Source organism: Lathyrus oleraceus, chromosome 4, assembly GCF_024323335.1.
Source record: "Lathyrus oleraceus cultivar Zhongwan6 chromosome 4, CAAS_Psat_ZW6_1.0, whole genome shotgun sequence".
Taxonomy (NCBI): domain Eukaryota; kingdom Viridiplantae; phylum Streptophyta; class Magnoliopsida; order Fabales; family Fabaceae; genus Lathyrus; species Lathyrus oleraceus.
Genome location: NC_066582.1, coordinates 241,457,310 through 241,470,522, shown reverse-complemented (window position 1 = coordinate 241,470,522; position 13,213 = coordinate 241,457,310). Strand labels below are relative to the sequence as shown.

General features: G+C 35.2%; 1 protein-coding gene across 1 annotated transcript; it reads right to left on the bottom strand.

Annotated features, from left to right (window-relative positions):
* Positions 1-10,927: 10,927 nt before the first annotated feature.
* LOC127136860 (uncharacterized) lies at positions 10,928-11,431 on the bottom strand. The gene has a single exon (XM_051063375.1). The coding sequence runs from the start codon at positions 11,429-11,431 to the stop codon at positions 10,928-10,930; it is 504 nt and encodes a 167-aa protein (XP_050919332.1).
* Between the last annotated feature and the right edge of the window lie 1,782 nt (positions 11,432-13,213).

The following is a 13,213-nucleotide window of genomic DNA, read 5'->3' as shown; positions in this document are numbered from 1 at the left end:
AGATTGAAACAAGGATTAACCAAGGACATTCAAATGGTTCAAAAGTGTTTGGCAATTTCTCAATCCACCTATCTCAATTCTAGACAAAACATGAATAAGAGAAATGGTTGAGTGCAAAAATCCTTCCAAGGAATTCAAAGCCATATATGTCAGAATTGAATCAAACTTACACACACATCATAATAATGATGAATAACATGAAGGGTTACTTTCACTCATCCAAGCAATTAAATCAACAACAATTCAAATCATGCGGTTATCACAACAAATACCAAATCATGTGAAAAATGAGAATCAAAAGGTCTTTCAAAGGATGTAATGTGGCTTAGGTTACAAGAAAGGATATGATTAAGAGAATTCAACAAAGTTGCCTATCCTAAGGGAGCATTCCCCAACATTCAACTCTAGACAATTTCCCTTTCTTTGATCCCTATTTTTTTTTCTTTTTACATCCACACAACCATGAGCATTTTCTTTGATTTTTTTCTTTCTTTTCTTTTTTTCTTTGCTCTATGGTTTCAAGGGTGATTTCTTTTTCTTGTTTCTTTTCATATTTTCACCCTTTCATAACAACTCACTTTTCCAATTTTCTAATCAACTCTTTTTTTTTTCTTTACTCTCCCCAAATTTAGATTCCAAAACCAAATTTATTCAAAAATGCTCCCTACTTAGACATAAGCAAAAGGCAAAATTTGCAAACAACTCGGTTTGAGGGTTCAATTGATACGAAAGAAATTAGGATTCATTTACTCCAAAATTTTCAATTGATTTTACAATGATCAATCAATTGAATCCTAAATTAAGCTCAAAGGGGTTTAACTAAGGATTACTCCTCACAAGGTTAGTTGATTCAAACTTTTTGATCAAGTGGTTTTTCTCACAAACAATGCCTCTATCATTTTCAAAATTTTCACACAAAAATAGATTGATGCATGATTTAGCATGATAAGAATGAGTTTAAATAATGCTCGGTTTCCCGCTTTTTAGTGTACAATGGAAAGCTTCCTCACAATTAGTTAAGTCCTATTTTGATTCAAAAATGACATATACTTCAATGAATTTATGATATGGAATTTGCACATACCATCAAACTACTCATGTTAAGTCTAGAAAGCGATAAAGTGTACCTTGAATTGCCGACACTAATTCTTATCATCACCACTCGAAGTGTCCTATGCTTCTTGCTTTGCGAACATTTCTTGGTTGCTTTAAGCTTGACTTAAGAGTAAGAACAATTAAACAAAAAATGTTGGTAAACCAATTTGATTGTAACATACTTAAATCTCAAAGAATATTCATGCAATTAACAAGACAAACTCTAAAATTCAACAAACTCCTCAATCTTCCTCCTCTTGGCCACCACCAACAGATCCAAGGACGTCCTCCATCTCATTGTTATGAGTTGCACCACCTCCTGCACCCCCCATAAAAGTTGGCATGCCCTTAGGCCAATTAGCATAAGCAACATATTCCGCTGGGAAGGAAATGTGCGGGCTTCAGGTGCAAGGAAAGTGTTTTGAAATTTTTGGGATTTGGGAAATGGAGAGGAAAAAATTTTGAGTTTTGGAAGTGGGGAAGTGGGGTTGTTGAAGAAAAGTTGTTGTTTGTGAAAAATAAGAGTGAACAGAAAATAACCTAAACAGAATTTAAGTGGTTCTGCCACGCACCGTTCGCGGGGCGAACTTTGTTCGCGGCGCAAACTGAAGCTTTGCATTCAGTTCGCTGGGCGAACGGTGGTCGCGGGGCGAACGGCAGAAAACAAAACCTAAATTTTTCAAAATTTAACACAACAGAAAATCAATAAAACAGAATTGAGAAAATGTAAAATACAGACTTACAACGTTGGGTTGCCTCCAAAAATTCTACAAAACTAACAAATATGTGAAATAACTATTCAAAACAACATAAATTAAACCTAATTGCATTTATACAAAATAGTGAGAATAAAAGTGTGTAATTACATCAAAAATTGGTAAAAGGGACCAATAAAATTATATAAAAAGTAATACTAATTGGTCCCTAACACTAAGGCTTCCTGCAAACTCTCCCAAAACCTTTACATAAATCTCGAGTCACTATCAAAATCAATACTCGAGGGAATACCACTTAGCTTCACGACCACACTGATGTAGATCTCAACTAACTTCTCTAACAGAAAACTAATCATATTCAGAATAAAACGAGCCTACTTAGTCAGACAATACACAACCACCCAAATCACATTGTTCCCCCTCGAGATCTTCAGCAAACCAGTCATGAAATCCATAGAACTGTTGTTCCATTTCCACTTAAGAATACTTAACGGTTGTATCAATCGTGATGGTTTCTAATGCCCGACCTTTGACTTCTGACAAGTCAAACAAGAATAAACAATCTCAGCAACATCCTTCTTCATACCCGATCACCAAAACATCTTTTTAAGGTCCTGATACATCTTCGTAACACCGAGATGAATACTTAAACCACTTTTATGACCTTCCTCAACAATCTTCTTCTTAAGCTCTGGAAAATCGTACACATAGACTCTATCTCTGAAACTCATAACACCCTTCTCATCAATTCTGAAATCCACTTATTTACCTTTATTGATCACCATTAACCAGTCAATCAATCCCAAATCTGATTTTTGGCCCTCTCTGATCTCGTCCAGAACACTGTTACTCAACTTCAGAATACCCAACATGACACTATGCAGCGCCATCTCGCATACCAAAGTAAGATCTTGGAACTTCTCAATCAAGTTCATCTCTCTAACCATCAATGTCGACATATGCAAGGACTTTTTACTCAAAGCATCTGCCACCATATTAGTTTGCCCAGATGGTAACTCAACTCGAAGTCGTAGTCTTTCAAGAACTCAAGTCACCTTCTCTACCTCATGTTTAACTCTTTCTGATCAAAGAAATATTTCAAAATCTTATGATCGCTAAAAACCCCAAATCTCTAACCATACAGATAATGCCTCCAAACCTTAAGTACAAACACAATATTCTCCAACTCTAAGTCATGGGTAGGATAATTCCTCTGATGAACCTTGAGTTGTCTCGAAGCATAAGCTACCACATTACTCTTTAACATAAGCATGCCACTTAATCCCATCTTTGAAGCATCACAAAACACCACAAAGGATTCACTAGCATCTGGTAGAACCAAAACTAGAGTTGTCCTCAACTTCTACTTCAACTCTTAAAAGCTTTCCTTACGCTGAGCATATGATACATAAGCTTGTCCTTTTTGAGTCAAAGGTAAATCTAACCCCAAAAATCCTTCTAAAAACCTCCTTGAACAACTAGCTGAACCAAGAAAACTTATGATCTCAATAATAGACTTAGGAGTCTCCTATGACAACGTTGTGTATACCTTAGACGAAATGACCTCTATACCATCAATGGAAATCACATGACAAAGGAAGCTCACTTCAAGCAACCATAACTCACACTAGGACAACGTTGCATATAACTTCTTCTCTTGCAAAGTCTACAACATAACTTTCAGATGTCCTGCACGTTCTTCATCTGACTTTGAATACACCAAGATGTCGTCGATGAATACCACAACAAACTGATCCAAATAGGGATGACATATTTTATTCATGTATTCCATAAACACATATGGCACATTAGACATACTAGACGACATCACTGAGTACTCATAGTTACCATATCAGGTTCTAAAAGCAGTTTTTGGAATATCTTTAACCTTCACTCAAATCTGATGATAACCTGATGTCAAACCAAACTTTTAAAAAACACAAGCACCTACGAACTAATCCATAAGTTCATTAATTCTCGCAAGAGGATACTCGTTCTTAATTGTAACCTTATTCAGTTGTCAATAGTCAACATAAAACATCATGCTACCATCTTTCTTTTTCGCCAAACAACATCGGTGCTCCCCAAAGTGACACACTAGGTCTAACAAACTTCTTCTCAAGAAGATCTTCTAATTATTTTTTCAACCCACCCAATTATGGTGGAGACATTCTATATGGAGCCATCTATACAAGTCTAGTATTAGGTACTAAATCTATGGCGAACTCAACTTCACGTTTCGGAGGCAAGTCATCAATATCTTCAAGAAAAACATCAGGAAACTCACACACCACAGGCATATCACTATCCACAACATCGCTCTCACTCTTAAATAAGCGAACATCACGAGCACTAGATCATCCTCCCTTAAAGACATATCAACTTGACCAGCAAACATAAATATCGAATTTGCACTCTCTCCGGGTTCAAGAAATAATACAGTCTTCTCAAAGCAGTTAATGTACACACGGTTAAATTCTAGCCAGTTCATCCCTAAAATCACATCGAGTTGAATCAACGGTAAATAAACCAAGTCCATCCCAGAGTCTTTACCAAAAATTATCAAAGGACAATTCAAACACACTAGCAAAGTAGTCACCAAACCGTTAGTTGGGGTATCAATGACCATACTTCCACTCATAGAGGACACTTCAAGTTTCATCTTGTTAAAACATTCAAGATAAATAAATGAATGAGTTTGACCAGTATCAATCATAGAAATTAGTGCGACACCGTGAATAAAATGTATACCTCGAATCAACTTATTTGATTTTGAGACATTTGCACCACTCAAAGCAAATACTCTACCATTAGTCTGAGAAACAATAATCGGTGTCTTCTTTGGTTTCTGACATTGTGTACTAGTGTGACCATGCTCGCCACAATTATGACAGGTTGACGCATTACTCCTGCACTTAGCAATGCAGTGACTTGTCTTCCCATATTTGAAGCATTCCAGACCCGCACCGTTACATTCATTAGCATAGTGACCTAACTCTCCACACTTGAAACACTTCAGAGGATTATGAGCTCCTTCCTCACTTATCTCTTTCCCACATGAAGTTTTTTGTTGAAACTTCTACTTCCCTTTATCATCTGGAGTTAGATACGGTTTCCCACGAAACTAATTTCCACTCTTCTTCACACTAACACTTTTGTAGTGAGTTGATCTAGCCATGCTATCTTCATCAAACATCATGCATTTATTCACTAGCACAGAGAACCGACGAATCTCCTAATAACCAATAAATTTCTTGATTTTGGGACGCAAGCCTCTTTCAAATTTGATGCACTTTGACCCTCCAACCTCCACCACTGGCGGACCTGAGGGGGGACGTGGGAAGGCCACGGCCACCCCTCAATTTTTTTTACTTCATATATATTAAATTACTAAAATATCCTTATTTTAAATTAAAATTATTCTTTATTTTTTATTTTTCATTCAAAGTTAGGTTAAAATACAGATAAGGTAAAAAGCTCCTATCTTTCCTTTCTTTCTCATATGGGTTTGCTACCGGCACGGCGGCACCGGAATCGGAACAGATTAAAGTGATCAGCATCTAACAGGTAAAAAACTTTATTCATTCTTCTTTTATAAAAAGTAACAAATTAAAGTGATTACTTGATTTGTGTTTTTGATATTTTTAGGGTTCTTCTTTTTTGATGTGTTAAAATAATCTATATGAAGTTTATTAAGCCAATTCATAACACTGTAATTTACAAATATAGTTATACACTGTAATAAGGTTTATTTAATCATTGTTGCTGCTAATTTCTAATAGTGAAGTTACCGGTATTTGAAAACGGATTAAAGTTGATTAATTAAGTTTATTAATTTTTTTCTCTTTTAATTTTTATGTTCTCTAAATTGATTTTTGGATCTGATATGATATTATAGGAAGAGTAAAGATGAATAATAGGAAAATTGATTCTTTTTTCAAAAGGAAAGCATGTGAAATTGAAAGAGAAGAGAGAGATGAAGAAATTATAATCCCGACATCCAAATCTGAAACAGTTCTTGAGAATCCAACAATTGAAGAGCATCATGGTTTTGAAAATTCTTTGGAACGCGATCCTGGAAAGCGTCCTCCGATTTGGCAATATCCACCAAATCAAGTGGATGCAATACGAAGAGCTTATCTAAAATGGGGTCCATATCAAATTCATTTAGAAAACTATCCTTTGTCCGGTAACGAGGATCATCCGAGAAGGTTTCAACATACTTGGTTTAGCATATTTCCGTCATGGTTAGAATATTCACCATCTGAAGATGCCGCATATTGCTTACCATGTTACCTTTTTAACAAAAAACTGAGTGGACGTCCCAGATCACTTGTCTTTATTTCTATGGGTTTTAAAAATTGGAAGAAAGTTAGGAATGGAAAACATTGTTCCTTTCTTAAACACATAGGGAAGGATCCTTACTCACCACACAACAATGCAATGAAAGTTTGTCAAGACTTGTTGAATCAAGATGGTCATATTAGAAATGTTATTCAAGTGCAAAGTTCAAGTCAAAGAATGAATAATCGGTTACGACTCAAGACTTCAATTGACACTGTTCGTTGGTTAACACTACAAGCTTGTGCTTTTAGGGGTCACGATGAAAGTAGCAAATCAAGAAATCAAGGTAACTTTCTTGAGTTATTGAAACTTTTAGCATCCTACAATGATGAAGTTGCAAAAGTTATGTTGGAAAATGCTCCACAAAATTGCAAGTATACTTCACATCAAATTCAAAAAGAGCTCTTGCAAATTCTTTCTAGTAGGGTGAAAAAGAGTATTCGTGAGGAAATTGGTGATTCCAAATTTTGTATCGTTGTTGATGAAGCTCGTGATGAGTCAAAAAAGGAACAAATGGCTCTTGTATTAAGATTTGTTGATAAAGTTAGTTTAATACAAGAGAGATTTTTTGATGTGGCACATGTTAAAGACACCACATCTTTAACTCTTAAGGAAGCAATATGTGATATACTTTCTTGACATAACCTTGATGTTTCTAACATTCGTGGCCAAGGGTATGATGGTGCTAGCAATATGAGAGGAGAATGGAATGGTTTACAAGCCCTCTTTATGAAGGATTATCCTTATACATACTATGTTCATTGTTTTGCTCATTGATTGCAACTTGCATTAGTTACATCATCAAGAGAAGTCAAACCTGTTCATAAATTTTTTGAGAAGCTGATCTTTGTTGTAAATGTTATTTGTTCTTCTACAAAGCGTCATGATGAGTTACAAGCTGCCCAATTAGAAGAAATTGCTTATTTGTTAGAGATTGATGAGATTGTAACTGGTAAAGGTGCAAATCAAGTTGGTACATTAAAACGAGCTGGAGATACTCGTTGGGGATCACATTACGATTCAATTTCTAGCTTGATAAACGTGTATGAAGCAACTTGTTTAGTTTTAAAAAAAATTGCAAAAGATAGAGGGAGTTATGCTACACGTGAGGATGCAGATAGTTGTTACAATTACTTGAAGGAATTTGATTTTATATTTATTTTGCACTTGATGAAAGAAATCATGGGAATAACAGATATGCTTTGTCAAGCCTTACAAAAAAAAATCAAGATGTAGTTAATGCTATGAACTTGGTTCGTTCAACAAAACATCTTATTCAAGGTTTGAGAGAAAATGGTTGGGATATATTGTTTACTAAAGTGGTATCTTTTTGTGAAAAGCATGGTATTGAGATTCCTGATCTTAATGATGTTCATTCAACAACAAGATTTGGATGCTCCCGTCTTGAAGAGAATCAAGTTACAATTCAACATTACTTTAAAGTTGAAATCTTTTTCACTACCATTGACAAACAGTTACAAGAGTTGAATAGCAGATTCAGTGAGCAGGCAATGAATTTGTTAACTCTTTCTTGTTCTTTATCTCCTAAGGATGGATATAAAGCTTTTAACATTGATACTATTTGTTCTTTAGTTGAAAAATATTATCATATGGATTTTAGTGATCAAGAGAAGAATAATTTGCAATTTCAAATCCAATATTTTCTATTTGTTGCTCGTCAAGCATCAAACTTGAATAATTTATCAACTATTCAAGAACTATGTTCATGTTTGGTTGCATCTGGACAGGCTGAAACTTACTTCTTGATTGATAGACTACTTCGTCTTATCATGACTCTTCCCGTTTCTACGGCCACGACTGAGAGGTCTTTTTCAGCAATGAAAATTATTAAGACTAAGTTGAGAAACAAGATGGATGATGGGTTTCTTGGAGATAGCATGACACTATATATTGAAAGGGAGATTAGTGCAAGCATTAGTTCGGAGTCAATTATTGACGATTTCAAGTCACTCGTTACGCGTAAAGCATTACTTTAAGGTAGTTTTAAGTCATGAAATTTAAATTTTTAGTAATTAACTTTGTATTTATTTTAACTTTAATGTTTTATTTAAAATACTATTTACATTTTATTTATAATCTTTATTTTACATTAGTGGTCATCGCAATTTTTTTATCTGGCTCCGCCACTGACCTCCACATCATTATAGTATGGAGAAAATATAACTAGCTCTTCGAAATTAGCAGCATACTCAAAGATAACCATGTTTCCTTACTTCAGCTCAAGGAACTCAATCTCTTTCTTACTGTGCACATCAATTGGGAAATACTTCTCTAGGAATTCAGTTATTAACACAATCCAAGTAATCTTTATATCATCAGCTTTCATTTTCTAACACGCATTATTCCACCAAAATTTCACCTCTTCTGACAACATGTGAGTACCAAGCAACACTTTTTGGGCATCAGTGCAAGCCATAACCCAAAAAATATTCTCAATATCTCTGAGCCATATCTGAGAAACTTCCAGATCATATCTTCCCTTGATGGTAGGCGGATTATTCCTTTCAAACTTCCCCAATCCATAGAATTTGTCAGCACCTCCCTTCTGATTATTCTGATTCGCCTGCAAAGTCGTGTTTGCCTGAGCCATTTCTTGAAGAGATTCAACAATTGCTTCATCATTTATACCTCCAGCCATTTCTTTCTGCATAATCAGCTAAAATAGATTACCTAATCGAAAATAGAAAATAAAATAGAATTAAATGAAACAAGCAGTCGACAATGTTCGCACACATGTCACACACAAAGGATGACAACTAGTTCACAATTTGGCCGGATGGACTAACCTACTCTAATATCACTATGTAACACTCTAGTTCCCCGACTCGACACTTAGTAAAGTAGTTCAATTTTTAACTCAACACTTAGAGTGTCACGCATGTTTCACCAAACAAAAAAACCAACAAAATATAATCATGGGAGTTAAGCAGCGGAAACAATAAAGGTCGACATATAACAACTCAACAACAAATGAATAACAAAGTGGTTCAACAACTCTAAATTGAATAAGACATGTAACAATGAAATATAGAATAGATCATCCCCAGTGCTACATAGTGACTCCACTAAAAACTCGAACGATAAATAACTAAAGAGGCCTCAACATCGTCCTCTAGCTTAAACAGCGACTCCTCTACCTGATTTTTTTGTACTCTAGAGGAGAACATACACCATTGAAGGTGGTAAAAAACACAAGAAGGGGGGGTTGAAATCGATTTCTAAAAACAAAAACTTTTTCAAAACCAACTTAATCAAACAATAACACGAACAAGAAAAATAACAAAGTTATTTTTATACTGGTTCGCTATTAATGAAGTTACCTCCAGTCCACCTTGCCAAGGTGATTTTGCCTTCTCAACAAGGACTTAATCCACTATAATCGAAATTGATTACAAACACCACAAAGATAAACCGTTTTTGTCTTCTTGAGTCTATCTGACTAAAACCTAGTCACACAAGGAAACCACTCAAACAACTTTGAGATTTACAAGTTTGTGTTTACAAATAACGCTTCTAAGAAAGCATATTAAAGCAAGATTAATACAAATAATATTTCACACAATAACGAGAAACAACTCTTGTGTGTTTACAAAGAATATACACAAAAAAAATTTACTTTATCAGATAGTGTGTGTATGTTCAAATAGCGTAAGTGTTAGCAAGCATGAGTAACTTCTTCCATTCTTCCAAGACTCCTTTATATAGACACTTAAAAGATCCGTTGGAGGTAGAATTAGAATAGCAAATTACAGTTTCTAAAGACCCACTTTGTTCGTTCAACTTGTTTCTTATGGCCAAAAAACCCTAATTTATTCACGATTTTATGCAATTTCTCTTTTTTTTCAGTCTTGCGTCATCCCCCGATCCCCAAGTTTTGACCTCTAACAACCCCAAAACACATCATATCATAAAGTGCATGAATCGAAGGGAAATAAACACATCACAACATCAAAATCAACATCATCGCATCAGATCATCATACTCTTCACTGATACATAACACCAATATATGAACACATGAACAACAACCCAATAAATTGTACATACAAATACATACAAAAACCAACATCAAAATCAGCACATAAAAATCATATTCATCACAACATATGAATTAAGTTTCACATAAATCTTCCTCAAACACATCGAACATCAACAACGGTGAAAATGATTTAAAAAAACTAGAGGAGGGTGGGGATCCCTCTCTACCCTTCATGCATTTGACACCAATATTAGAGTGATATCTCCCCTTACCCTAATTTCTAGCAAGAGTAAGCTTTCGTTATGGCTTCTTCCTCTCTCCCAAACCCTTGTTTTGCCTTTTCTCACAATTTCTTTATCCTAATTTCCTCCAATTTTACGTACTGATACTTTAAAGGCTTCACTAATCCTTCTTATTAATATTAACCTAATTCTATATTTCTAGTTATTTTACCTTGCCCCTAACTTACCTTTATTTCTCACCACTTTACCCCATATTTTTATTATTCTTTGTTCCCACCTAAATCTCATGAATTCCCTATATTCTTATTATTTTAATCATTTAAAATTCTAAATAATTATCACCACTCTCCACAAATTCCATAAAAATATCCAAGCATGCCAATAATTAAATAAAACAAATTTTAACTCAATTAAAAACAAAAATACGAAAATCGGGGTGTTATAACTCTCCCCCTTAACGAATTTTCTCCCTTGAAAATTAACTTAAGGAAAAAGATCAGAATAAGACTCTCTCATCCGACTCTCGAGCTCCTACGTCACACTTCCACCAACAGGTCCTCCCCATACTACCTTCACTGAAGCAATCTCCTTGCCTTTCAAGTGTTTCACTTTGCGATCCTCGATTCGTAAATGTGATGCCTCAATGGTTAAGTTTTCTCTAACTTGTACATCATTCAACTGAATCACATGAGACAGATCAGGAATATGCTTCCAAAGATATGACACATGAAAGAAATCATGAAGATTCAAAATAGACGATGGTAATGAAACTTTGTAGTCCACCTCTCTTACTCTCTGAAGGAAATTATATGGACCAATGAAATGAGGCGCGAGCTTTCCAAATTTTAATGCTCGACAAACTCCAGTTATTGGAGTAACTCTCAAAATCATATGATCTCCCTCTTGGAATTCAAGTACCTTCCTTCGTTTATCATGATAACTATTTTGTCTGCTCTGCGAAGCTTTCATTTTCTCTTGAATCATCTTGATCTTGTCAGTAGTCTGTTGAACAATCTCAGATTTAAGCACGACCATTTCACCTGTTTCATACCAGCATAAAGGAGTCATACACCTTCTTCAATGCAAAGCCTCATATGGTTCCATTCCAATACTAGAATGAAAAATATTATTGTATGCGAACTTGATCAACAACAAGTAGTTATCCTAATTTCCTTTTTGTTATAGAACATAATCTCTCAACAAATCTCCCAAGGATTAGATAGTCCTCTCTGTCTGACCGTCCTTCTACGGATGATAGGCAAAACTCAACCTCAACATGGTTCCCAAGGCTTCCTGCAAACTCTCCCAAAACCTTGATATAAATCTAGGGTCTCTATCAGAAACAATACTTGACGGAATACCATGCAGTTTCATGACCACATTGATTTAGATCTCAACCAACTTGAAATTCTGGTATCAGATATGAGATGTCGAAGGTAATGTCACGACACTAATATCTGAGTAAAACAAACAGGATAAAGATAAAGAATAGTAATGCAAGAGACACAAGCAATTGTTAACCCAGTTCGGTGCAACTCACCTACGTCTAGGGGCTACCAAGCCAGGAAGGAAATCCACTAAATAGAATCAGTTCAAAGACTCTCATTACACTTCACAAGTTACAGTCTTTTTCACCTAATCTCTACCCGTGTGATTTCTACCTAAGCACTCTTAGATATGAGAACCCACTCACTCCCCCTCAATCACACATGTGATTTTCAACAACAATTACTTATGAAAAGAAGACACTCTTCAAAGACACACACTTGATCTTACTTAGCGGCTTCAATCAAGTAGACACACACTTGATCTTACTTAACAGTTTCAATCAAGTAGACACACACTCATGCTTAAAAGCTTTGAGTGACAAATTACAACTCACAAATCAGACCAATTCAATCATCTATTGATGAATTAAATGGCTTACAAGTCACACGACCACACAAGACACAAACCCTTGCTCTCTCTCAATATTTCGCTTTGTATTGGTTGTGTATCAAATCAGGTTTTCCATGTCCTATTTATAGAAGCATTCAGCTGGGCTTGGACATCTTGAAACCCTAAAACTATTTTCCAATTAAATCTTCTCATGACAACTGATTAGATCTCTTTGGAAAATAAGTAAATCAGGTTGTAATTAATGATTGAATACGATTGCAAATCAGATCTTCAATCATACATAGATTGCCATTAAATGCGCAATCACATAACACATAACATTCACCCTGAATGTTCTGTGTAAAGATGTCATGACATCGGGTCTGACATCCTGGAACAATCCTGCATAATTCCATTTTAAATATCCAGCAGGTACATAATATCAGATGTCATGACATCGGGTATGACATCCTGAAACAATCCTGCATAATTCCATTTTAAATCTCCTGCAGGTACAAGATATCTTATGTTAAGACATCACATGCAACATCTTGTGAACACTCTTTGTTTTACCAAAATTGCTGCCAACACTTAGAACCAACAAACTCCCCCTTTGGAAAATTTTGGCTAAAACATATATCTGTCCATTTTGTTCACAAGAAAAAACTATCAGTAGTTAAACAACATAACAGCAATTTAAGCACCAGTAAAAGCAAACAGAATTACTAGCTATGATAGCAACTAGTAAAACACACAAATGCACAAGGGTACTTCTTCTCCCCCTAAGTCTGTTCAATACAGACATCTCCTTTAACAATAACAACACCTGTAACAATCAGAGTCACCCTCTGACATCTGCTTCAACATCACCTGTGCACCACATCAGACATCTCCTCCAACATCTGTAAAAAGAACAACATTTTGTCTTACAACAAACAG

What these genes read in the sequence shown, in the direction of transcription:
- LOC127136860 (XM_051063375.1), bottom strand. Translation starts at nt 11,431, where the DNA reads ATGGTCGTGCTTAAATCTGAGATTGTTCAACAGACTACTGACAAGATC.